General features: G+C 50.6%; 1 protein-coding gene across 1 annotated transcript in view; it reads left to right on the top strand.

Moving 5' to 3' along the window:
* The window catches only part of TRABD2B (TraB domain containing 2B), a 269250-nt gene that overhangs the window by 207560 nt on the left and 33736 nt on the right, over positions 1-27954 (top strand). Inside the window, exon 3 of the mRNA XM_049879237.1 lies at positions 22090-22236. Coding sequence (XP_049735194.1) covers positions 22090-22236 — 147 coding nt within the window. The remainder of the gene's footprint in view (positions 1-22089; positions 22237-27954) is intronic.

Here is a 27954-nt window from a genome sequence, read left to right as displayed (position 1 = left end):
CTCCTCACTTCTAGACGTGAGACTTTTTATACCTGTTTTTCAGATGACAACATGGAAAAACCAGAGCAATAAGTTGACTTGCCATAACAGTGTGTGGATGGACGTGAATTCAGAGTCTCTAACTGCTAATATGATTTTCTGTCTGTGTCTCTAGACGCCACAGCACAGAGCCTGATACAAAATAGCTACCTGGTGCGTCGCTCCTGCCAGGCTCTCTGACTGTGTTCAGCACATTGGGTTAAAGCAATGCCCTGGTGCAGCTGGAAGGCTGCTGGGAGAGACCAGAGCACCACTGACCTCGGAGCAGGAGAAACTGTGCTGGCGGGAGAGGGATGGAACGAACCCCAGGCAGGCCATTGCCAACACTCTTGTCTGCAGGAGGCAGGACCCCGGTGTCCAAAGACAGGGGTTGGAACAGTGGGGTGCCGTTAACTCTTAACCAACCAGAAAATGAAATTAACCTCACTGCCCAGCCCGCAGCAACGGGGAATGTGCTCTAGCGAACATTCACACGTAGAACATAGTCTTATGGATGTGTGTGCACACACACATGCACACTCTTCCTGTCTCACACACACACTCGTGTGCTCATTCCCACACACACATTCACTTGCACGCTCTCACACTTGCTCACACTCACACCACTCTCGCACACACTCAAATTCATTCTCACACACACACGTACATTTACTTACACACTCATACACACTCTCAAACTTGACCACCACTACCTGTGTGACCTTGGCAAGTTGCTCAACCTTTCTAGCCTTAGTTTTGTTTTGTTTTTAAACTGGAATGTTAATGATTACTTCATAAAATTTGGTGGAGAATCAATTGAGGTTGTGTGTATGTGTGTGTGTGTGTGAAGTTCTCAGTACTTAATAAATGGTATCTGTTGACTTCACTTACTGATATTCCTTCTTGTCAAGGGAGGCCAGGAAGTAAGACTGGTAGGGTAGGATGGCACTTGAGTCAAGGGACGCCGTGAGGGAGCTGGGCTGGCTGGGGGGGAAAAAGGCAGCCCAGCAGCCCACCACTGCCCCCTATAGCCCCTGACCTTACTGTAAGCTCTGGTCCTCCTTCCCTGCTGGGGTGCTCCTGTTGCCCCATGGGCCGGGCCCTCACTGGCCAGCCAGCCATGGGAGCAGATGGTCACACAGACACATCCCAAGTGCTGCCAGAATGTATCCTCCTGTGCTCTGTGACCACAGACCACCACCCCTCTCTCACCTCTGTCTGTAAAATGAGTAGGTACACTTTGTGGTCTGTCTCCTCAGGCACCAGCACTCCTGCTGCCAAAAGGATAAGGGCTCTGGGGGCACTGGACTTTTCTGTGAGTACAAATAATAATTTGTAATAAAATGCTACAAGGCCCATTCATGCATTCATTCAACAAGTACTTACTGAGCATGTTTCATGTGCCAGGGCTGAGATGAGTGAACAAAACAAGCATCCCTGCCCTCACAGAGCGTCTTACCTTCTAACTGGAGGAAGTGTGATGAGCAATAAACATGGTAAATGAATGAATAACATAGTATGTTGGAAGGCGGTAAGTGCAATAGAGAAAGAATAGAGTAGATGGGCTTGGGAGTCCTTGGTTGGAGGGGATTGCAATTTTCAGTCAGGGGGTCAGGGTGGCCTTACTGGGAAAGCAAGGACAAGGGGGCATGCTTGTCTTTGGCAGCTTAATGGGGTCAGTGTCAGCCATGGTGTCCCTCCGGTGGGCTCCCAGATCCCTTGGCTCCCTCCTCTAAGAACATAACCCCGTGTCTCTGAGCTGCATCCTCGAGCGACTGTGTCAAGTCCACCTCTGCTTCCCCAAATGCTTCAAAGGATTTGGCCGCATAGGTGCTCAGAATCCCGTATCTAAAGGTTTGGCGTTGAACCTGGGATAGGGGACATGTCGCCCTTGCTCCCCCAAGCAGGAAATCTTTCTTGGCACCACCTGCCCTCATCTGGGCCTGTCCAGCCCCAGACCCTGTATAGACATACCAAGGGGGCAACAGGCCTGCTGTGTTCATCACTGAACACTGCATCCATGCCAGGCCCCAAATTCCATCTGCCACCAAATTCCAGGGCTGGAAATAATGAGGCAAATTGTCCCTCACCGCTGATTAACTTTCAAGTTGCTCTGCTAAACTGGGTGCAATTGAAGTTTTAGCAAGTCTCCCTGGGACCCCAGGCGGCTTCAGTTTCAGCCTTGTAAAGAACTGTTAAGATCCAATCAAAATAAATAAAATCAGATCCAGGAAAGCGATGTGTTTGTGACTGCAGACGAAACACTCGGTGTATTCATGTAGAAGCCCAGAATCCCGCTTTTCCCCGGGATTTCTTACACCAGACTGGCACTGGCCCATGAGCTCACCAGCATCCCCTCTTCAAGGCCTGGGGCTCTCGTAAGTCTTCAGCCCCTGGTGTGACCAGAGAAAAAAACTCAAGCGGAGCCATGATGGTGGACACCATGACTCGGGAAAGAATACTATGTCCATCACTGGCAGCAGGAGAGAATACCATCCTGCCATGTGCCTAGCCCTGTGGCTGCATAAAGAATGGGAAAACCCCAGCCCTAGAAACATATGGGGGCATTGGTGGGTCAGTGGTAGAATTCTGCCTTTTAATGGGGAAAACCTGGGTTCCACTGCCAGGCAATGCATCTCATGCATAGCCACTACCTGTCTGTGAGTGGTGATTTGCATGTTACTATGATGCTGAACAGGTTTCAACAGAGCTTCCAGATTAAAATGGACTAGGAAGAAAGGTCTGGCTATCTACTTCCAAAAATCAGCCAATGAAAACTCTATGGATCACAATGGTCCGATCTACAACTATCATGGGAATGGCATAGGACCAGGCAGCTGTGCATGGGGTTGCCGTGAGTCAGGCGCTAGCTCAACAGCAGCTAACAACAAGAATATATGGCCTGGCTGAGAAGGCCAGACCCAAACATGGAATCAAAACTCAAAATCATGGGATCACCAAAACAAAAAATGGCGGAAATGGACTTGTGGACTGTTAGGATCATAGATATCAGAAGCACAGAGAGTTCAGGTCAAGGGTGTTAAATAACAGCTCTTAGTATCGCTAAACCAAATAGCTCAAAAAGTCTCTTTCAAAATACCGCCTTCCACCCATTTTCTGATTCTGGACACACTCATGAAGCAAATAAAGGCTAAGACGAGCCTGAAGTGAGACATCCTCATCCCTCTCTCCCTGCTGATGGGAGTATTTCCTGCTCAGCCAGCTACAACTTATCAGTTCCACATATACCCCAAATCCCCTATCCACCCCATCCTCTGCTTGATGCTTCAGCTAGAATTCTCGATCAAACCCTGGAGGAAAATTGAAGAAAAATCAAGTCCAATACCAAGAACCCACTCCCCATGGCTAAGGTTCAGGAAAATCACCAGGGAGGCCATTGAGGCCAAAGCCATTGAGGCCATTATGGATTAAACTGTGTTCACCAACCCCCACCCCCACCCCAAAAGAAAATATGTGTTGGAATCCTAACCCCTACATTTGAGGATGTAATCCCATTTGGGAAAAGGGTTTTCTTTGTTATGTTGATGAGGCCACATCGAAGTAGGATTGTCTTAAACCTACTCACTTTTGAGATATAAAAAGAGAAGTTTAGGTACAGAGACAAGCAAGCAGAATAGGGGAAAGATAGATGCCACATGGGGCTCGACAAGGAATCAAGGAATGCTGGGTCTACAGAAATTGAAAGAGATCTTTCCCTAGAGATGACAGAGAGAGAGCCTTCCCCTAGCGCTGGTGCCCTGAATTCAGACTTCTAGCCTCCTAAACCGTGAGAAAATAATTTTCTGTTCTTTAAAGGAACCCTGGTGGCACAGTCGTTAAATGCTGGCTGCTAACCAAAAGGCCGGTGGATCAAACACACTAAGCACTCTGCGGAAGAAAGATATGGCAGTCTGCTTCGCAGTTCTACTTTGTTCTGTAGGCCTACCATGAGTCGGAACCGACTCAACAGCAACGGGTTTGGTTTGGGTTTTTTGTTTGTTCTGTTTTTTTCGACCCCTGGTGGCACAGTGGTTAAAGCGCTTGAGTGCTAACTGAAAGGTCGGCAGTTCAAAACCACCAGCGACTCCTCAGGAGAAAGATGTGGCAGCCTGCTTCCATAAAGATTTACAGCCTTGGAAACCCTATGGGGTCATTATGAGTCGGAATCTGCTCTATGGCAGTGGGTTTGGGGTTTTTTTTTGTTTTGTTTTGTTTTGTTTTTGGTACTTTAAAACTAGCCACTTGTGATATTTCTGTTATAGCAGCACTAAGAAACTAAGACAGAGGCCTTTCTACAGCTAGCCGTCTGTGCCCTGAGAGTGCTGAGAGAGCCTTAGAGCTCATTTTGAACAACCCTCTCCTGTGAGAGATGGAAAAACAGGTCCACAGAAGGAAAGGAGAGTTCTCAGGGCTACTCTGCAGGCTGTGTCTGTCAGAGGTAGATTTGGAATCCAGACCCCACTCCCCACTTCGCGCTCTTGGTTGCCTGATTCTTTGAAGATCCCTATCCACGGACTGACCAATTGGTACCATGTCACCATTCCCTAAGCTTCACCCAAGTCTTCACTAAGGGGTCAGATAGGGCCTCCCCTCCACCACTCTCTTGGTGCCCGCAGCCCAGCTTGTAAGCGGGCAGGCCCCTGGCAGAGCCGTCCTGGTCGGGCCAACCACGGCCTGTTTGGCTGCCCCCCACGCTCAGCGTATTGAAAGGCCTCCTTGTGCGGTAGGCCCTGCCTCCCAACCGCAGCGCACAGCCCTGTTCTCTTACCTCATAAACGGCTAATTTGTTACATATTTTCTGACGCTGTAAATGGGAGAACAAAGACCTTTTCTCTCTCATATTTTCGTTCAATTATGTTTGTGGGGCAACCTGATCCCCTTCAAAGGGGGGCCAAGGAGCTGGGTGGAAACCTACCAGGCTTAGTGACCTTTCAAGCCAACCGCCTGGTCCACAGCCCTCCCGGTGACCATGGGCTGCTTGGGCCTGGGTGCAGCCGGGATGGCCAGGGCCCAGCCAAGAGGGAGGGCAGCAGACAGAATCACCTGACATGTGATGAGGGCCTCGTTCCTGTGTCCTGGGAGGCAAGCATGAAGGGACTGGGCCCCCATCTCCAGAGGGGCAGATGCCAGTATGGGGGCAGGGCAGGTCAGCTTGAGCTCCTCCAGCGGGAAACAAAGCCTCAGGGAGGCAGATTCCAGGGGATAATGAGGAAGGTCTTTCTGTAGTCTCCATCCATGCCCAGCAATGACATGGCTGGTTGGTTAACTGCTATGAGGTAGCCCCAGCGCATGCATAACAGAACAAAGCGCTGCTCCATCCCGCACCATCCCCAGATCGGTTGCAGATTAGAGCGTTGTGATCCACAGGATATTTACAGGCTAATTTTCAGAAGTAGATTCCTAGTCCATCTTAGTCTGGAAGCTTCGCTGAACCCTGCTCAACATCATACCAACACGCAGGTCTCCACCGACAGATGGATGTAGCTGTGCTCGAGGTACACTGGCCAGGAATAGAGCCCGAGTCTCTCACGTAGAAGGCGAGAATTCCAACACTGAACCATCACTGCTCTTGTCCGGGATGGTTGGGCAGATAATGAGCTCCCTGTCACTGCACCAGCCTCTCTCCCTGCGTCTGAGGCATGTCTCTAAAGAAGATGTACGGGTGCCTACAGTGGGGGTGGGAGGGGCATATACTTTAAAAAGAAACCAGGACGCCACAATTTCTGAAGCTCTTGTAAGCCCAAGGTTCTGATCCATTTTAGGCTTTTGCCTAGTTCTGGCTCCACATGTGTGTTCTCAGAGTATTCCTTCCATCCTCACTTGGAAAAGCACATTTGCTGGTATTGAGCTGCTCCCCAGTCTAGGACCCCAGGGCAGGGAAGACACCTCCTCCTGAGGCTGCTTCTATAGCGGATGTAAGAAAGAAGCTGTCCAAGAATATCTTTCTAGTAGCTGGCACCCCAGCCACTCCTTCCTCCTCACCTTCCCTCCTCCCCTCTTATTCTTTCCCTTCTCCATTTAGTAAATATTTGGTAAGTGGCTGTGAGTGGCAGGTCCTCTGCTAGGTGCTGGGGATATAAGGATGAGCAAAGCAGACAGGGTCTCTGCCCTCATCATGTTTGCAGAGCAGTTATTTGGAAACTATTTGGCACATGGTCCAAATTACCAAGCTACAGGTACTCATCCACCACTTGCTGTGTGAACTCAGGCAAGTCGTTTAACCACTCTGTGCCTCGTCTATAAAATGGTATCTACCTCACAGGGTTGCTGTGGCACCTAAATGAAATAAATGTAAATGGCTTAGTGTAGTACCTGGCGTAGAACAGTTGGTCAATCAATAATAGTATTATTACCAGGATAAGCAGACATTAAACAAATATTACACACATAAATGTATGAAGACAAGCTATTAGCATTCCGAAGAAAAAGTACAGAGTATAGGAGACCTTTGAGCAGGGTCCCCTGAATTGATCTGGGGAATCAAGGATGGATTTCTCAGGAGGTAAAGCTTGATCATCTGAAATATGAATAGGAGTTAATGAGGCAAAAAGCAAGGGAAGATGGGAGGGGCATTTCTGGCAGAAGGACCAGCATGGGCAAAGGCACTGGGAAGCACCTTTGAGGGTCCTTCTCTGCCCATTAAAAGGCAGCGAGTTGAACACACAGAACCAGGAGAGCAGCATGTGCGATGAGTCTGGGGAGGCAGGCAGGCCCAGTCAGTAGAGCTGAGAGGCCATGCTGAAGAAGCGAATCCTTATTGCAGGAGCAGAGGGGAGTCATGAAGGATTTAAACCTGGGAGTGCCATGGTCTCATTTATGCATTTTAAAGATCCCACCCAAACACGTCATCCCTCTCCCTGTAAGGCCCAGAACCAGTGGGCTCTGCATCAGGTGAGGGATGCTCAGCGTCCAAGCTCACCATCTGCAGTGCCTCCAACAGCAAGTAGGAATAAAATAAAAGGGAGAGAGTGGAAGGGGGACTGAAGCTGGAGATATCGAAGGGGCCAGACCACGGTGGGCCTGAAGGGCCAGACTAGGAAGACTGGACCATGGGAGGTGATCAAGGGGGCTCCTCAGTGAAGGCAGACTGAGGCCCATGAATCTCAGTCTGTCCAGAATCCCTGCATAGTGCTTGGCCTGCAGGCGATGTTTGTTACTTGTGTGGGTAGCATACACGGCAGTCCATACTCCTGTCCTGAAGCATAGTCTGTCTCTCTGGCTGCCTAGGTGGTGCAAATAGTTAAGAGCTCAGCTACTAACCAAAAGGTTGGCAGTTTGACTCCACCCAGAGGTGACTCAGAAGAAAGGCCTGTTAATCTGCTTCCAAAAGGTCACGGCCATTGACAACCCTACGGAGCGTAGTTCTACTCGGACACACATGGGGTCACCGTGACTCAGAATCAGTTTGGCAACAGTTGGTTTGGTTTGAGAGCCCCTGGTAGTGCAAATGGTTAACGTGCTTTGCTGCTAATGGAAGGGTTAGATGCTCGAGCCCATGCAAAAGTGCCCGGAAGAAAGTCTTGGTGATCTGCGTCTGCAAAATCAGGCACCAAAAACCTCGTGAAGCACGTTTCAGCTCTCACGGACGCGGGCTGGCCCGAGTTGGGATCAGCTGGTGACTGCTCTCACGGACGCAGGCTGGCCCGAGTCAGGATCAGCTGGTGACTGCTTTCAGGGACGCTGGCTGGCCCGAGTCGGGATCAGCTGGTGACTGCTCTCAGGGGCACGGGCTGGCCCGAGTCGGGATCAGCTGGTAGCTGCTCTCACGGACGTGGGCTGGCCCGAGACGGGATCAGCTGGTGACCGCTCTCAGGGACGCGGGCTGGCCCGAGTCGGGATCAGCTGGTGACGGCTCTCCCGGACGTGGGCTGGCCCGAGACGGGATCAGCTGGTGACCGCTCTCACGGACGCGGGCTGGCCCGAGTCGGGATCAGCTGGTGACCGCTCTCAGGGACACGGGCTGGCCCGAGTCGGGATCAGCTGGTGACCGCTCTCAGGGACGCGGGCTGGCCCGAGTCGGGATCAGCTGGTGACTGCCCTCACGGACGTGGGCTGGCCCGAGTCGGGATCAGCTGGTGACTGCTCTCACGGACGTGGGTTGGCCTGAGTCAGGATCAGCTGGTAACTGGTTTGGTTTTTGGTGTCTCTTTCTCATGCATGTGCACTTGCTATAAAACATGGGGTCACTAAGAGTCACAGACACCAGGGCATAAAAAATCTCTGGTCTGTGACCGCACTTCCATGTTGGAGCAGCTCACAAACGGGAAGGCCTATATGGACAGGATTGAAGGGGAGGCCTTCTCGGAGGAGGCGAGCGTCAAGGTAGAGCGGGATGGATGTGTGGGCTGTGGACAGGTGGGGGCCAGCAAGGACTCGCCTGCCCCAATCTGGCAGGCCCAGTGGCCAGCCAGGGCAGTGGATGCCAGCATGGGCCTGAGGCCCCATGAGAAGGTTCTACCAACTGCCCCTCCACCCATGGTGGATCCTGGAAGCACATGGGCCCCTTTCCCCAGCACCTTTGAGGGTCCTTGTCTGCCCTAGCCACTCACACTCTGCCCACCCTCCCAGGTCAGAGCGGCACCACAGGGAGGCTCCGGAGAGCACTGAGTATTTGCCATCTGCGGTGTAAGCAGATCTCCACTCATCCAGAACGTGTCTGACTTCTCTGTATTCTTTTCCCAAGACCCAAGGCTCAGATTTCAGTTTCACATTCTTTTGCCTCAGGCCTAGGAACGGTTTCCCTTTCTGTGGTGGTGGAGGAAGGAGGGAGTAGGAGGCCACAGGAGACCCAAACTGCCCAAGTAAAGCAGAAGGATGGCTTATGCCTGCCATTGTCTGCATCCCCTCGCTTGCTGTGTGACCTTGGGCACCTTCCTGCCCTCTCTGGGCCCTAGTGTCCCCTGCACACAGTAAGGGCCCTTGCCAGGAAGTGTCCCTGTGGCTTCAAACAGGCAAAATTAAGAGAGAAGTTGGGACTGCACTTTAGTTTTTTCTTTAGGCCATGTTGCTGCGGCCGTCTCCTTCAGTGCACCCTAGGAGGAATGTCTGTACTCTCCACCGTCAGGGCCACGAAGCCTTCTTCCCTTCCCAGCCACTCTGGGCCAGCTCCTCTTTCTAGCTGTTCCCCAGGTAGGGCTCGAGACTCCCAGAGATGGATTAGGAGGGGGCAAGGGCAATGGGAGAGAGACAGAGCCCTGAATTGGATGGTTCTAGAATGTCCAATGAGTCCCTGGGTGGTGCAGACGGTTAACGTGCTCAGCCTACCAACTGAAAGACTGGAGGTTGGAGTCCACCAAAAGGCACCTCAGAAGAAAAGCCTGGCAATATATTTTCAAAAAATCAGCCATTGAAAACCCTGCAGAGCACAGTTCTGCCCTAACACATCTGGGGTCACCATGAATCAGAATCAACTCGACAGCAACTGGTGCTGCTAGTGGAACATCCAGACCAGGAAGGGCTTGAAATTCTAACCAGAAAGAACTTCGCATCCCCAAAGGCCCCGGGTCCAGCTGGGGCTTCCTCTCCTCGCTCCTGATCCAGGGCAAACACTGTCCCCACCTGCAGTCTGGGCCCTCGAATCCTCTCTCCACCTAGCAGCCTGAGGGCGACTTCTAAATCTAAAGTCGCCCTGGTTGTTCAATACTCTTGTCTCCATGAGTCAGAATCAACTCAATGGTTTGATTTTTTTTTTTTTAACGTCGGAGGCTTTCCATTGCCCCAGGGAAAAGTCTTAGCTCCAAATCGGTCTCTGCTCACTGCTCAGGCCATCCTGCCTCCCTCCACCAGCCACAGACTGCACCACAACCAGTGGGAACCAGTTACATCTCCCTCAACTTGCCAGCTTTATCCAGAAACCCTGCTGGCGTAGTGGTCAAGTACTGTGGCTGCTAACCAAAAGGTCAGCAGTTTGAATCCACCAGGTGGTCCTTGGAAATTCTATGGGGCAGTTTTCAGTCCTATAGGGTTGCTATGAGTTGGAATCGACCCATGGCCATGAGTTTTGTTTTTATCCATTGCATAAAGAACCCTGGTGGTGCAATGGTTAAACTCTCTGCTGCTAACTGAAAGGTTGGGGGTTTGAACCCACCCAGCAGCTCTTCAGGAGAACTGGCTATCTGCTGCCCTGAAGATCACAGCCTAGAAAACCCCATGGGGCAGTTCTGCTATGTCACCTCAGGTCACTGTGGATCTGAATTGACTCCACGGCACCTAACAGCATTCCTTTGTATGGCCTTGTGCGCACCACCTGGAATTCCTTTTCTCTCTTTCCTGCATGGCAAAGGTGGTAGAATGTCCCCAGGACTGGCTGCAAAATCACCTCCTTTGTGCGTCCCCTTTTCGTGGTCCAGCAGGATGAATCCCTCCTCCTGCTGGGCTCACGTAGCACCTAGTCCCTCCCTCTGCCAGAGCTTTCCTGAGTGACCTTAGCATCTCTTTGCGGGTCTTCCTCAGGTGCCTTCTCCCTTGCTACACCCACTCCCTTGACCTTGAGCTTCTTAAGGGTAGGAACAGTGCTGGTTTGGCTCCACTGCCCAGTACCCAGCACCCAGTACAGGGCCAAGCACCCAGCTCAGGGCCTGGCACTGATCACTATAAACACTGAGGGAATCCACACACCTGACCTCTGATCTCCTACCCCTCATCAGAAGACCCTCTGCAGTGGAGCTTTCCCTGACCTATCCCAGTCCTTAGGGAACAAAAATGGATGCCTCCCAAGCAAGAGCAGTAAGCTGTACAGTTTCTAGAATGTACTCTCAAGCCTCTTATACCACTGGGCAGGCAGGATAAATCTTATTCTCCTCACTTGGCACGTGGATAAACTGAGGCCCAGAGAGGAGAAAAGCCTGTGCCACATGTCCTGAAAGAGCAGAACAGGAACTTCATATGGACTGTATGTAGCAGGACCCAGGTCTGATCCCTGGTCTGAGCCCTGCCCTTTCTGCTGCGACATGTAACTTGTCTCTGAAGCACTTGGTGACCTGTGGCTTAGTGCCAAACGTGGAGCTGTACCGTGATTTCACTCACCACTAACGGGTACCCAGAGAGCCAGCTCCTTGTCTCCCACCCTGGCCGTCTTGAGGTACCCACTCCTGCCTGGCTGCTGCCCAGGGCCCAGGCCGAGCGTAGGTTCCTGCGTGGCTGGAGGGCCTTCGCGACTCCCCTGCTCCTTTCTGCAAATGGGTAATTGCTGTGTGGTCAGACCAGAAGGAATTAAACAGCCCTCTAGGAATTTCATACTGATTTTGCAAACGAAAATGGAGACTTGCCTTTTGAAGTCTAGGCAGCTGTATCAGCAGGGCAGGTCTGTGACAGCAGGAAAAATAAAAACTGTATGTTTTGAGCCAAATAGATGCAGCCATCTAATAATAAAAATAACATCAGTAATGGTAATGGTAATGGTAACCATAGCCACAGCTGACTGGTTGCCTGCCATGTAGATCATTGCCCCTCCACTGGTCTCAGTGACTTACCTGTGGTTCCCCATCTATCCAGCCTCGACAGGTGACTTGTCTGTGGTCTGAAGATCAGGTAGAGAAAGGTCATGTATGTGGGCAGGGCAGAGTCCAGAGTCCTTGTGTGACATTGAAGGCCCTTCCCACCAATGTCCTCTGAACAGGCTTCACTCCTGATACTTTTCAACCCCCTCCTCCCATGTGCTTCCATGCCCCTCGCCCTTGAACACCCTTCTCTCTCAACCACCCTCATTCTTCCCAACATGGCTTAAAAACTATTTCCTTTGCTGACTCCCAGGCTGAAGGAGAACCCTCCTCTTGGGCCCCAACAGTGTCTGTTTTTCCTTTTGTCATTAACTTATCACTTGGTATTTATTATGAATTGAATTAATACCCTCCAAAAATATGTGTTGTAAATCCTAACCTCTATGCCTGTGCTTGGAGCCCTGGTGACACACAGTTAGGAGCTCACCTGCTAACCAAAAGGTCAGCAGTGCAAATCTACCAGCCGCTCCTTGGAAACCCTATGGGGCAGTTCTACTCTATCCAATAGGGTCGCTGTAAATCGTAATCAACTCCAAGGCGACAGGTTTGGTTTTGGGTTTTTATGTCTGTGGGTATAATCGTATTTGGGAATGGGTTGTCTTTGTTATGTTAATAAGGTAGGATTAGTGTAGGGTGCATCTTGAGTCAATCTTTTTTGAAATGTAAAGGAGATTAAAAGCAAGCTAGCAAGTGGAGATGGGGGAAGAGAGATGCCAAGATACTTGGAGATCTCCAGGGAACCAGGAGGCAGAGAAGCCAAAGAGACAAGGACCTTCCTCCAGAGCTGACAGAGAGAGAAACCCTTCCCCTGGAGCAGGCACTCTGAATTCAGACTTCTAGCCTCCGAAACTGTGAGAAAATAAATTTCTGTCTGTTAAAGCCATCTACCTCTAGCTTTTCTGTTATAGCAGGCCTAGATAACTAAGACAGAATTACCTGTTTTTCTTCCGTCTTCTCCATCACCTTGAAATTCCTCAAGCAGTCTGCTTTTGTTTTATAATTGAGAGAATACATCAGTCTAGTTGATTCTCTGGGACTTGCTAATACATTTTGTCCCCTTCCAGCCCAGCGTGTATTCACTTGAGCAGATTAGAGGTGGTTACTGGGGATTAAAACAAGATTCATGGCAGATAGTTGACTCCAGGTATAGGGAAACTTGCTGTGTTAAGGCTGGGCAGACCTAAGGCACTGGGCCATGTAGTCCCAGCATTGGGGCAACTTGGGGAGTCACTTATTCTCTGGGCCTTAACTTCTCTATCTGTAAATGGGCTCAATCACACCAACCCCAGAGGGCTGTTATGAAGCATAAATGAGCCTCCATATGTAAAGTGCCTGGAATTATAAACCGTTTACATCATAAGACAGTGGTGTGTCACTGTTCTAAAATACTGGGCTCATGTAACAGTCCTTCCAGAGCTGAACAGTACACCCACATCCTCAAGTTTCAGGAAGGGACCCTGTGACCCACCTGGGTCAGAGCTGGCAACACCAGAATTCAGGTCTTCAGCCTCTATCAGGCTTGTCAGTACCTTGAACTGAAAGCCAAGGGAGCCATCTCTCCCACCAACAGACAGCTCCATAAACCCCTTTCCTGGAGACCCCCAAACCTCAAGGCCTCTCCCTCCCACCCAGTCCCTACCCCAGCCCTCGGCCTCCCTACCGGGCAGAATGCTAATCTAATCGTGTGGGTGGCTCGGGATTTATGAGCATTCCCTGGCATGACTTGAAGGACAGAAGAGGAACGCTGGGAGCTTAAGGGTGGTCTTTGGGTGGAGAAACTAAGCTTTCAGAGAAAAGAAGGAAAGAGAGCTAGGGTGAGTCAGGCCTCCCGGTGCCTGCCCAGGAAGGCGCAGCGGCTTAGCCAGCCCACACTACAGGGCAGGAGGAGGAAGTGGCCACAGCGAGCCCACCTAGTAATAATCTGTGCGAGAAGATGAGTCTTTGGCCCTTTGGGCTGTGATAGAGGTATGCCGAGATGGGTATGGGATAGGGGTATGGTGAGGGGAAGGGAGGAGGGTGGGCACACACACACACAAAAAAAAAGTGTTGCCATCAATTCCTACTCATGGCAGCCCTGTGTGTTGCAAAGTAAAGGACAAAGAGGTGGGGGGGGGGTGCAGGTGGGGGGGTGCAGACCATAGAGTTTTCAAAGCTGTGACCTCTTGGAAGCAGATCATCAGACTTTTTCAAGGTGCCTCTAGGTGGGTTTGAACCACTAACCTTTCAGTTAGTAGTTGAACACAAACATTTGCACCACCCAAGAACCCAGGAGGAAGGCAGAGCTGAATTCATCTTCAAGTCTGACCTCCTTGCTTCAGCCTGGCCTCTTTAGGCTCCATTATTACCACAGCTACTGCGGTGTTCTTCTGCTCAGGCTCTCCAGGGGCCTCCAACTCACTCGGGGAGCCAGCGTCCCTCAGAGGCCCACAGGGCCCTACATGGGCTGTACTCCACCACCTGCACCACCACACTCCTCTGCCTCCATGCCTCTAAGGTTCACTCTCCGCTCCTCCTGCCCTGCCCTGTGCCCTGGACTGACCCGACATCACCTGGGCTCCTTTGCTCTGATTTCAGTGGGGGATACTGACAGGACATTGGTGGGCAGGAGGTGAAGAAATTTGGAATATTCCTCCCCTACCTTGCCTCCCTTCTGGCCTACCCTGCCTCCCTTCTGGCCATGGCCCAGGCCATGGTCTAGTGGTAGCTGTGTTGCCTCTCCAGTAGCTGTGGCTCTCACCAGGTTCAGGTACTTGCTCCCTCCCCTTCCCCTAAAGGCTTAGGGGCAGTAATTCCTGGGTGCTCCACCATCTCTTGTGGTTCTCTTAACCCTGTGCACACCTTTGTGAATATTCCCGCCATTGAACACTCTTCAACAATGCTTTCAAATGAGTTTCCTTAACTGACACTGACTTCTCTGGCAACACATCGTTTGTTTTCTGCTGAGTCTCTGAGTGAGACAGATGCCATCTCCCAGCTCTCCCTCGCTCACTCCTGTCCAGTCACACTGGCTTCCCTCCTGATGGTCAAACCCATCAGGCCTGCCTCTGCCTCAGGGCCTTTGCGCTTGCTCTTCTCTCAGATATCCATATGGTCAGCTCTCTAGGGTCCTTCAGATCTTTTCTCAAATATCACCCCTCTTTGTGGCCTTTTCTGGCCATCTTATCTAAAATGGCAATCTCCCACATGGTATCACTATAAGTCAGAAAAAGAAAGAAAGAAAAAAGTGACTCAGTAGCGTCTAGCAACAAGAACAAAGTAGATAATAAATAGTAAAACAATATTCATATGTGAAATGGCAAACCCTCAATACAGACACCTTCTATCCTCTTTTCTACCCCAGCAACTATCACCCCCTAACATAGTAGATATTTCACTTCTTGTTTTTGTCTGCTGTCGCCTCCTCCTACTGGTGTAAAAGCTCTTTTAGGGCAAACCAGCAAAACCAGTGCCATCCAGTCAATTCGGACTCATAGTGACCCCATAGGGTTTCCAAGGCTATAAATCTTTATGGAAGCAGACTGCCACATCTTTCTTTGCGGAGCGCTGTTGGCTTTGAACGGCCAACTTTTCTGTTAGTAATCAAGCGCATTAATCACTGTGCCACCAGGGCTCCTGTTCTATTAGGGAAGGGATCTTTATTTGATTGGTTTATTGCTATACTCCCAGGGCCTGGTACTGCATCTGGCACATAACAAGTGCTCAGTAAATATTTGTTCAGTGAATTTCACAGGTTGGTAAAGCAAGGCCCAGAGACAGAAAATGAGTTGCCCAGGGCCTTAGAGCAGAGACCCAGATGGTGACTGATCGTCCTCACAGCTCACACCCAGTGCCTGGCTCCAGGAAGCCTTGTGTTTATTTGGATGCCTGCTGCTCAGTAGCCCAGTGTCCAGAGATAGGATTCTGTGCCGGAGGCCGTGAGGACTTAGAGTACTGAGCAGGAAGCAGGAAAGTAGTCAGCACTACTTTGTTGCCGTAGATGGGGCAAGGAGAATAAATAAATAAACCTTCAGCCTGAACCTGGCAAGTTTTATCCTTTGAGAAAGTGTCCCCCAGGCCAGAGAAGGCTTCCTGTGAAGGAGAGCTGCCTATACCCACCCAGGGGGCTGACAGATTGTTGTGGCCCTGGGGCCCAGGAGGCTCAGCTCCTCCCAGCTCTGTGTCCTGGGAGCCACTGGTCCTGGCAGCAAGCTGCACAGAAGAGGGGGTCCCAGGATAGGTGACACACTCAGCTTTTCATTCGTTCATTCATTCATTCTACAAGTGTTTCTCAAGTGTCCACTCTGTATCAGTCACTGTGCTGTCTGGTGGGCAGTCATGAACGAGACAGACCACATGCCTGCCTCGGAGTGTTCAGCGTTGAGCAGGAAGGACAGGCATCAAACAGTAACGCAGCAGCATGAGTGCCTGGCCTGGGAACTGTCAGGTGCTCGGGGGTGGCTTAGCAGAGGCCCTGCCCTGTCTTCAGTTCAGGGAAGGCCCCCTGGAGGAAGGGGCATCTACAGAGAGGTGAAAGGTGGGTGTGAGTTGGTGGGCGGAGAGGGGGTCCAGGCAGAGGAGGAGCGGAGGTGGAGGTCCCCAGGCTGGAAAAAGCCCAGCACAATGGGATCTGAGCATGGTTCCATCAAGCCAGGCCACAGAGTGAAATCGGACTGTGACAGGTGGGGCAGAGAGGTCAGCAGGGACTAAGGGGTGTGGCTTTGTTTAGAACAGCAGCAAGCCTTGAAGGTGTCCTGATCTTCCTGAAAGCCCCATTCATTTCATTCATTCACTTCTTCCTTCACTCTGTTATTAAGGCCCAGTAATGTCCCAGGCACAGCTAGGTCCAGCAGTAAAGAAGAGAGACAAGGCCTCTGCCTTCTGGCATTGTCCTTCTCACCCAGGGAGACAGGCATTCAACAAGCCAGCAGACACAGAGACAAAATCAGTAGAGCCAGAGCTCAGCGCCATGGCCGAGTGGCCCTGGGTGTGTGTACCTCTTTCCTGTCCTATGTCAGCACTGACCAGGCTCCATGGTTAAGGTTCTAGCACCCCTCCTCCATTCCAGCTGACCACTCAGAATCTGGGCCTCATGGACTGGCCTCTACTCATCTGTTTATGTCTGTCCTTCCTACCACAGGTTGAGAGGACGTGGCTTAGTGGGTCAGGCCCAGGGTAACAGAAAGAACCCAGGACCTGCCAGCTGGACCTGATTTTAAATCCCACTTGCAGTTCTTCAGTGTAGACCTTTGTGCTAGTGACTTCATCATTCTCAACCCCTCAGTTTCCTCATCTATAATATGGGAGTAACAATCCCCACTCTGAAGGATTATGGTGCAGGATGGTTTCCCAGGTCGTAGCAGTGGCCCACGTAACCTGGTGTGCTTCTCAGCTCTGACCTCATCTCCCACCACCCTCATTGTTTACTCAGCTCCAGCTACCCTGTCCTCCACGCTTCACACATGCTAACTGTACTCCTGCCCCAGGACATTTGCACTTGCTGTTCTCCCTTTCTTGCTTTATTCTCTCTCTGTAGCACATACCATAATCTAACATGCTATATATTAGCATTTTACTAATTAATTTTGTTTAGTCTGTTTCCCCCACTTTCAGGTGAACTGCATGGGAGCAGAGATTTTTGTCTATTTTGTTCACAGCTGAGTGCCCAACACTGACGATAGTGTCTGGCACATAGTAGGTGTTCAGTAAGCAGTGCTGAGTGAGTTGGGGGCTTTGCTGTTATTTCCCTGTACTTCAGGGTGGTGAGAAGTACTCATTGGCCTACCTCAGAAACCCAGCCTGAGAGCCAGGCCTGTCCCAAGGGGTCCTATTGACAAAGGAGGTCCTATTGCCTCTGCCTCACAGTGATATTGCTGTACTCTGCAGTGAGCACAAGCCCTCCGTATTCACCAGTCCAGCCCATCCAGGACTGTTTACTAGATGAATCTGGAACAATAAACCTGTCCCCACCCTCCTGGCGCCTTCCTCACTCCATCTTAAACCCGTGTTTGAAGATGTGTTTAAATTCTGGTCCTACACTCAGCAGACACCACAGGCCAGCTCATACTGGACCAGCACAGGCAATTGGGGCCGCCGGGATGCTCAGTGGCTCCTGGTGGCCAGGCCTCCACACTCAGCCATCCAGGGAGAGAGAGACAGGCTCTCGCCTTCTCCCGGTGTTTGTTATTCCATGTCAAAGCCTTATCGTAAACATTATCCCAGAGTGGGCCACCAAGGCTACATGTGAGAAAGGCTTGTTATTCTAAAGTGGCCAGGAGTGGAGACACTCAAGGACTGGGAGTCTGTGGGCAGCTCCAGGCTTGGAATTCAGGATGAATAAAACATGCAAAAATCAGGGCGAGACACTAGATTCCCTGCGGGTGCCCAATACCTTAAAGCTCCCCATTGTAGCTCTTACCTCCTATTATGGATTGAACTGTGTCCCTCCAAAGTATGTGTTGGAATCCTAACCCCATACCTGTGGATGTAATCCCATTTGGGAATAGAGTTTTCTTTGTTAATTTAACAAAGCCGTATCAGTGTAGGGGTCCAGGGCAGCACGAAGGGTCCTGGGCAGGGAGTCAGGAGACTTGGGTTAGAGCATGCTCCCCTTACAGGTTATTGTGCAGTGTTGGGCAAACTCCATCTGCCCATTGTAGGCCTCGGTCTCCTCTACTCCTCTGTGTGATGAGAGCCCAGGATAAGGTCAGTGGTTCCCAAACTGGGCTCCAGGGCACCCTTGGGTTCCATAGAGAGGCCTTGGGAGTGCTTGCTGGAGGGGGGCATTGAGCCAGCTGGACTTAAGGCCCCAGCCTGCCTCCCTTTCATCAGTCAGGAAAGTTTCCATTTTTATCTACGCTACATTTTAATTCCAAGTAAGGTTTCTTTAGAAAACAACAACAAAAAGGATTCCATGGCTAAAAAAGGTTTGAAAACCCTCTGGGCCAGATGGCCTCACGGGTCCCTTCCAGCTCCCATCTGGGAAAGTCCAGGTCTAACCATTTTCCTCCAAGTTTTATTTAACAAACATTTATCCAGCACTTACTGCGTGCCAGGGACTGTTCTTAGCACCCTGCAGATATGAACGTATTAAATTCACTGCAACACCTCCCAGCTCCATGAGGGTCACATGATGGTGGACGTGACTCTGTGAGTCAAAAAAGATCAGGGGAGCCATTTCGCCGCCAGCCAGCTTTTCTGGCTGCCTGGGCCAAGGACCTCACCATCGGCCAGGTGGTACCTTGGCCACGCCAACTCTGAGCAGCAGCAAGCAGGTGTGTGCAGGGGCAGGGTGTGTCACAGGACGTCTGTGTGTCCCAGCCCCGCAGAGGAGGAGAGCAGTCCAGCTCGACATGGACGTTTTCATCTGAGGCACGTGCCGTGTGTAAAGATGTGACCGTTGCCTTAGCAATGTCCACATAACAAGGCCATCCATGCCTTCTGTGACCCATCCCAGTCACGACACTGCAATCGACACCCTGTACCAGGTGGTTGCAGGTCAGTTCTGCAGAGCCAGAGGCCTGGAGAAGGCCCAGAGGTGGGGTGAGAGGGTCTGACCTCATCCCAGCCAGCTCGTTATGGGGAGCAGGCAGGGCTGCTACACCCCAGTGCACTCCAGCTCTGCTGCCCAGCCAGAAGCTGAAACGGAAGGAGGTGGGTGGAGCTGATCTCTGGAGCACAGGCTTGGCCCCATTGCCCATGTCAGTATCTTGGCCAGACTGTACATAACAGACTGTATTTCAGATTGAACTTTGAATATACCGTGGAATGGCAGAAGAACAAACAAATCAGTATTAGAAGAACAACTAGATGGTGAGACTTCAGCTCTCTTACCTTGGAAATGTCATCAGGAAGGACCAAGCACTAGAAAAGGACATTGTGCTAGGCAACGTAGAGGGTTAGAAGAAATGAGCGAAACCCCCAATGAGACAGATCAAGACAAATGCTGCAACAATGGACTCAAATGTACCAGTGATCAGGGAGATGGTACAGGAGCAGGCAACATTTTGTTCTGTTATACATAAGGTCTCCATGAGTCAGAGCCGAGTCAATGCAGCTAACAGTGGCATTGTATGTAGTTATTTCACGAGCTTTTCTGTTCAGATTTTGTGTTTCTGAACCAAGCGGATGCTTTCAATTGGTGTTAACTTCTGCCATGTGGTGGTAGTATGCCCCAGATGCAGACTGAGTGCCAAAGTTCTAGGAACTAGTTTTAAAGGCTTGACTAGTAGCCTTAAACTATGGAGTGACTACAGCAGGTGTCAAATTGCTAAAGAAAGGGTGGGGTGAGACCCTCTTTGTACCAAGTAGAGTGATGAGTGCTAAAGATACAAAAATGAATATGATGCAATTCCTGTCTTCAAGAAGCTCACAGCCTAGTGGGGAGACAGGTAGCTAAACAACAATTATAATGTTCACAATATTATGTTCAGTGTAGTAGAGGGAAGCATGGTGTATCACCTGCCTTGCTCAATTAGGCTGTGTAGCAACAACAAGCAGTGTTTACTTCTCATGCATCTGGAGCTCATTGTGTGTAGGCTGTGTATCTGCTGGTCTGGGCTGGGCCTCACTCACATATCTTGGAATTGGCTGGCAACTGGCTGATCTGGGATGGCCTTGACTGGGACAGCTGGAACCACTTGGCTGTGCTGTACATGTCTGTCCTCCTCCATCAGCCTGGGCCTAAAGAAATGGCAAAGGTACAAGAGGCAGCAGCAGCACACCCATGTTTTTCAGGTCTCTGTGATGGTTACTGATATCACGCTGGCCAAAGTATGTCACATCGCTGAAGACCCAAAATCAGAGTGGGAGAGGGCTACAAAGTTCCATGGCAAAAGGCATGAATACAAGGAGGGTTAAGGTCTAGAACCATTAATGTAATCATTCTACCACATGTGGATACCTGGGAGCACTGGGGAGGGGCCTAACCCAGCCTGAGGTTGTCAGGGAAGTTTCATGGCCAAGACGACATCTCAGCAGAGCCTGGATGGCCAAGTCTGAATTTGCAGGATGGAGGGGGAGGTTCTTCCATGCATGGGGAATGGCATGCACAGAGGCTTAGAGGCAGACGATTGTTTGAAGACTACTCAGTAGTTTGGTATTTGGAGGTATGGGAGAAGCTTAAGAAATGAAGTTAGAGACCACAGCAGGGTCCAGGTCACTGGCTTGGAGGATCTACTGAAGAGCTAGGCCCTTAGGGCAGGCGGGCCCTGTGAAAGTTTTAAGAGAAAAAAAGAAACTATCAGATTGGTGCTTTATAAAGATGACTCCTGCGGAAGGACATGGGATAGGAGGGAGGGCCGGGGGTCTGGAGGGAGGGAGATAGGAGGGTGATGTTGGAGCAGACTCAGCATGAGATGCTGGAGCCTGAATTGGTGTCTACCTGAGAGGTTGGGGACAGTCGTCCAAGACATCGTGCAGACGGAATGAACAGGGCCTGACTGAGAACTGATGGATGGGCAGGGACTGGGCAAACAGCAGGGCAGGCGGCCTGTGACTGCCTCTTGGCATTTCTGCAAAGGGATCGCATCACATTTTCCTCTATGCCGAGGCTAAAGAGCTCAAATAATGGTCAGGCTCCTCCCTTCTGTTGGCCGAAAGCATCTGGGATGTGCAGTCACCCAAGGCAAAGCTGCAGTCCAGCTTCGAGGACCTGAGCAAGTCCCTTTCCCTTATTGGGCCTCAGTTTCCGCATCTAAAATGGAGGCCTTGGGCTAGGTCATCTCTCAGATCCTCGAGTAGGCCATGTTCCATTAGGCCATGGGCCTCAAATGCCAGACGTAGTTGGGCTGCCAGAAATTGTTGCTTTGGTGTATGTTTTGTTGTGTACATTGCCAACAACAAGAAAAAATAAAATACAAAAAAAAAAGAATTTCTGAAGGAGCTAATTAAAAATACAAGCCCCACTTGAGAGATTGCAATTCCGGAGGGTGGGACCTGGGTATCTGGTCTTTGTGTGGCACTTCAGGTGATCCTGATGGCTGACAGGTCTGGCTGGGGCCCAGCTGTGACCCCAGGGCCCTGCAAGGTGCCTCAGAGCACAGAGGAGCCTTGGGAAGCACGTGCTGACTCAAGTGGCCAGCCCCGAAGTGCTTTGTCCTAGCTTGAGGAAGTCTTCTGGACGAGGTGGCATTTAATTTGGGCCTTGACATCTAAGTGGAATTTTTGTTTTTGTTCATTTGTTTCCTTTGCTTTCTTGGGGGAGCTCTTCCTGACAAAATGAGTCTGTGCTCATTCTAGAACATATCTTAAGCACAGGAAAACAAAGGAGTCAAAGAAAATACTCACCTATCATTCCAAAATTCAGACACAACAAGGTCTCTCATTTCACCGCATTGTTAGATAAGATGTGAGACTCAGAACTGGAGCGGGCCTGCATGGGCAAAGGGCTGGAGCTGAGAAGGGCTAACATGCTCAGAGAGCAGTGAGTGAGGAGCAGGAAGTGTGGACACGCTCAGGCTGAGCCAGCTAGGCTGGACACCACATACCTTCTCTGTTTCAGCGCCTGTTGCCTGAAGTCCAGATGGAGGAGAGTCGGCCTCGAGGCCAGCCAGGGACCCTAGCACAGCCCTTACCCCTCTGTCCTTCCTCTGCCCAGGTGCTGTTTGCCTTGAACCAGACGCTGCTGCAGCATGAGAGCGTGCGGGCTGGGAGCCTACAGGCGCCCTACACCACCGAGGACCTCATCAAGCACTACAACTGTGGGGACCTCAACGCTGTCATCTTCAACCATGACACGTCCCAGGTGAGGTTCGCCTCCTTCAGTCCAGACAGCCTCTGGGTCACCAGCTCCTAAAGGCCTCGAACCAAGCCCATATGAACCCACCTGGCATATATTAGATACCTACTGCGTGCCAGGCACAAGCAATCTTCACTCCAGCCGTGGTAGGCAGGGGCTATTGTTATTTTTATTTTACAGATGGGGAAACTGAGGCTTAGAGAGGGAGGGGACTTGCCCAAGGCCACACAACTTATCAGTGACAAAGCAGCAACTTGAGCTGGGTCTGTGTGTCTCTTCGGCCTAGGACCCTGGAAGCTTAGCCTGTCAGAACAAGGAGGGCCCTGGGAGGTGCAGTTCAACATTTGGGAAAACCGAGGCCCACGCTCCTGCTCAGGCTTCATCGTGCCCCCCATTGCCTCAGGACGAATTTCAAGATGCTTCCCTTTTTTTTTTTCTCTAGGACCTCTGTGGTCTTCCTTCTGCTGACCCTGTCGCCCAGGTCCCCTACCCATAGACCCTGTTTTGCTGACCTATGGAACTTGTAGTCCTTTCCCTATTGCAGTTCTTCCAGACCTCTATGGCTTGCTCAGGCTCCTCCAACCCTCTGGATTCCTCCTGCTTGTCACCTCCTCTGGGAAGCCTTCCTTTATTCCCTGGTGTTTCCCCAGCTCCTCTAGACCCCCTGTGTTTCCCTCTATCATGGTGCTTGAATTTCCATTCACTCAAGAAGTTATTGAATTAGTCAACAGACCACTTCTCTGCTCTGGATGCTGCATTTGCTCCCTGTTTCTCTCAAAGTAAAAGCCAGAGTATCTGTGAGGGCCTGTGTAGCCCCTGTGGTCTGCCACAGCCCCCTGTCCACATCTGCTTCTGCTTGTCCCCTCACACATGCCACTCCAGCCACCTTGCTGTTCCATGAGCCTGCCTGGCATGCTTCTGCCTTTGCACTGGCTGTTCCCTCTGCCAGGAATGCTTTTTCCCCAGGTACCACCATGGTTCCCTCCCTCACTTCCTAGGAGACTCAATTCAGGTGTTTTCTCAACAAGGCTGGCCCCAACTCCCCTGACCCTCACACCCACACTCTCCATCCCCTTAATTATGCTTCGTCTTTTTCCCATGGCATTTACCATCTTCTAACATACTAAGGGAGCCCTGGGGGTACAATGGTTAAGAGCTTGGCTGCTAACCAAAAGGTCGGCAGTTCAAATCCACCAGTTTGGAAACCCTATGGGGCAGTTCTCCTCTTCCTATACGGTCACTGAGTCAGAATCCACTTGATGGTGAGTTTGGTTTTGAGTTTTGGAGTATGTCTGAGTTATCTAGTGCTGCTGTAACAGAAATACCACAAGTGGGTGCCTTTAACAAAGAGAAATTTATTCTCTCAAGTCTAGGATGCTAGAACTCTGAATTCAGTGTGCCAGCTCCAGGGGGAGGCTTTCTCTCTCTGTCAACTCTGGGGAAAGGCCCTTGTCATCAATCTTCGCTGGTTGAGGAGCTTCTCAGCACAGGGACCCTGGTTCCAAAGGATGCACTATTCTTCTGGCTCTTGTTTCTTGGTGGTGTGAGGTCATCCTGTCTCTCTACTCACTTCTCTCTTTTATATCTCAAAAGAGATATGAAAATATAGCGACACAACCTAATCTTGCAGATTGAGTCCTGCCTCATTAACATAACTGCCTCTAATTCTGCCTCATTAACGTCATAGAGGCAGGATTTACAACACATAGGGAAATCACATCAGATGACAAAATGATGGACAATCACACAATACTGAAAATCATGGCCTAGCCAAATTGACACACATTTTGGGGTGACACAATTCAACCCATAACAGAACATACTAAGGTCCCTGGGTGGCACAAATGGTTTGCAAACAACTACTATCATAGAGGCAGGATTTACAACACATAGGGAAATCACATCAGATGACAAAATGATGGACAATCACACAATACTGAGAATCATGGCCTAGCCAAATTGACACACATTTTGGGGTGACACAATTCAACCCATAACAGAACATACTAAGGTCCCTGGGTGGCACAAATGGTTTGCAAACAACTACTATCATAGAGGCAGGATTTACAACACATAGGGAAATCACATCAGATGACAAAATGATGGACAATCACACAATACTGAGAATCATGGCCTAGCCAAATTGACACACATTTTGGGGTGACACAATTCAACCCATAACAGAACATACTAAGGTCCCTGGGTGGCACAAATGGTTTGCAAACAACTACTATCCTAAAGGTTGGTTGTTTTTGAACCCACCCTGTAGTAAAAAAAGAAAAAAAAAATTTTTTCTGTGGTACTGTGGAATAAAGACTTGGCAATCTGCTTCCATAAAGATTACAACCAAGAAAACCCTATGGAGCAGTTTTACTCTGTAACACATGGGTTCGCAATGAGTTGGCATCAACTCGATGGCAACAAATTTGGTTTTTTGGTTTTAATATACTATGCACTTGATTCACTAATTAGCTATGTATTTAATTAGGTATGTATCTTCTGCTCTTCCCCGACTAGGGCTAACCATGAACTAGAACTAGGGCAGGGATTTTGCTCTGTTTTATTTTCATGCATATATTCCAACTGACTAGACAGTGCCTGGCACAGGGGAAGACTCAGGAAATATCTGCTGAATGAGTGAATGAAATAGTTTATAACTGCCAGGCACGGTACTATAGAAAAGGGATATGGTAGAGAGCCCAAGAGACTTGCCCTTGTGGGGCTTTCCATCTCATCCGGGGTGATTCAACAAGTGATTGTCCAAAAATGTGACTCTTGCTGTGAGAAGGGAGTAGGAGATGCAGTTGTAGCCCAAGGCAGGAGCAGCTAGTTTAGATGGGCTTGTGGGTAGGGGCTGTATCTGGGGAGAGGAAGATTCCTGGGAAATGAGATTTTAGAGAAGAGCCTGAGTTGGCCAGAGACAGGAGGAATCCACATGTGAAGGCGCCAGAGGCAAGAGGGCAGGACCCGAAGATCTGGAGCCTAGACCTGGGCAGGAGGGGGCTAGAGTGTAAGCTAGAGATATAGCCGGGGACCAGGCACAGAACCTGGCTCAGTGAGAGATTGTCACGCTGGCGCATGTGGGTCTTTATTGCGCTTGGCACCTTGGAGAGAATGAAAGAGGGAGGAGCCGGAGACTCTGCTCAGGAGGCTCAGAATTCAGAGCTCTGACTGTCCGTGGTGAGGGATGAGGGAGGAGAGAAGAACCTTGACCCACAGGGCTCATAGGAATCTCATCAGCCATCCACTCTGTGTCATCTGCTGGGGAAGAAGCCTTGAGTCCTGAGCAGCCAGGGAGCTCTGTGGCAGGGGGACCTGGTCACCACTCAGGATGGCCTGGCCATGATGGCAGGTTGATGGCAGGGACCTGGCCAGGCTGTGGCTGACCTTGACCTGAAATGGGGTGACCTCAGGGAATAGTCAGCTCAGACTTTCTCTGGGCCTGTGTCCAGAACCACTGGTCCGTCTCTGGCAGCGGGAACTATATTGGGGTCTCCCAGCAATGCCCATACTGGAAATGGGCCAGAGGGGGGTGATTAATCCACCCAAATTAGAAGAGCAAACCAGGCTGCACCTAGGGCTGGACAGGCAGAGTCCAGCCCCTTGAGGAGGGGCTAGGTAATCCCACCCCCAAAAAAGCCTAGTGTCAGGGTGAAAACCAAACCCATTGCCATTGAGTTGATTCTGACTCGTAGCGACTCTATAGGACTGAGTAGAACTGCCCCATAGGGTTACAAAGGAGCATCTGGTGGATTCAAACTGCAGACCTTTTAGTTAGCAGCCATAGCTCTTAACCACTTTGCCACCAGGGCTCCATGTGTCATCGTAGCAAGGCTAAATCCAGTGCCCAGGTGCTGATAGAGAGAGGGCTCAGGTCAGGTGGGGCAGCGTCTGCAGTGGGAGGCCTTGAGGTCTGTGGGGTGGAGCTGAGGAGGCAAAGGCTGTGGGGCACAGACAGTCCCTCTGCCTGAAGTCAGGGAAGGCTTAAGGGAGGAGGTGGCATCGGAACCAGGCTTGAGAGTGAAGCCCACCATGTGGGATGAAGGGAGGGTACGGCAAGGAGAACAAGCAGTATCAGTGGGGAGTAGGAGAGAGGGAGTTACCACGGAATGATCTCCAGAGCCCCGGAGATCATGCTGAGGGGAGGGTGCTGCCGAGGGGTAGAAGCCTGCCATGTCCGAGCAGGAGAGGGATGTGGTCAGGAGATGCTCCCGGCTGCAGTGCTGGGATGATGACGGGGCCTCATGCTTAGTCTGTGCTTGCCTCCCCACCCACCGTCCCCTCCAGAAATGGCTGCACCCCAGGCCTCCCACAGCCCCAGGTCATGCACACAGCCAATGCCCTAAAATCACAGGGTAGTCCAAAGGGCCCTCTCCTGAGAAGCCTTCCCTGACCCCCCAGTCTGGGTTAGGTATGTTGCTGTTAGCTGCCATCAGGTCAGCCCCTGACTCATGACAACCTCATGTACAATAGAATCAGACCATTGTGATCCATAGGGTTTTCACTGGTTGATTTTTAGAAGCCAGGCCTTTCTTCCTAGTCCATCTTAGTCTGGAAGCTTTGGTGAAACCTGTTCAGCATCATAGCAACACGCAAGCCTCCACTGACAGACAGGTAGTGGCCATGCGTGAGGTGCATTGGCCGGGAACTAAAGCTGGGTGTCCAGCATGGAAGATGAGAATTCTACCACTGAACCACCGCTGCCCCCAGGTTAGATATAAGGTGGCCATATATATTTATCATACAAACCCAGACACTTTTTTTTTATTAACTTTTATTGAGCTTCAAGTGAATGTTTACAAATCAAGTCAGACTGTCACATATAAGTTTATAGACACCTTACTCCGTGCTCCCACTTGCTCTCCTCCAATGAGTCAGCCCTTCCAGTCTCTCCATTCGTGACAATTTTGCCAGCTTCCAACTCTCTCTGTCCTCCCATCTCCCCTCCAGACAGGAGATGCCAACACAGTCTCAAGTGTCCACCTGATATAATTAGCTCACTCTTCATCAGCATCTCTCACCTACCCACTGTCCAGTCCCTTTCATGTCTAATGAGTTGTCTTCAGGGATGGTTCCTGTCCTGTGCCAACAGAAGGTTTGGGGACCATGACCACCGGGATTCCTCTAGTCTCAGTCAGACCATTAAGTATGGTCTTTTTATGCGAATTTGGGGTCTGCATCCCACTGATCTCCTGCTCCCTCAGGGGTTCTCTGTTATGCTTCCTGTCAGGGCAGTCGTCGATTGTGGCCGGGCACCAACTAGTTCTTCTGGTCTCAGGATGATGTAGGTCTCTGGTTCATGTGGCCCTTTCTGTCTCTTAGGCTCTTAGTTGTCCTGTGACCTTGGTGTTCTTCATTCTCCTTTGCTCCAGGTGAAACCCAGACACTTTTGAGAGTGGAAGGGGGAGCTCAAATAATTAACAGTGAGCGACCTGCAAGGAGTCCTAGTGGCACAGTGGTTAAGCACTCAGCTGCTAACCAAAAGGTCAGCAGTTTGAACTCATCAGCCGCTCTATGGGAGAAAGATGTGGCAGTCTGCTTCCGTAAAGATTTACAGCCTCGGAAATCCTGTGGAGCAGTTCTGCTCTGTCCTATAGGATTGCTATGAGTGGGAATCAACCGGATGGCACCGGGTTTGTATTTTTTGGTTTGAGTGATCTGCCTTAGCCATAAATGTGGACCATCCTGGGCAAACCAAGACACATGGTCACTATTGGGCAGCTC

Source organism: Elephas maximus, chromosome 3 (assembly GCF_024166365.1).
Source record: "Elephas maximus indicus isolate mEleMax1 chromosome 3, mEleMax1 primary haplotype, whole genome shotgun sequence".
NCBI classification, from domain to species: Eukaryota; Metazoa; Chordata; class Mammalia; order Proboscidea; family Elephantidae; genus Elephas; species Elephas maximus.
Note: the sequence above shows the minus strand (reverse complement) of the source record. Positions and strands in the feature narration are given on the sequence as shown.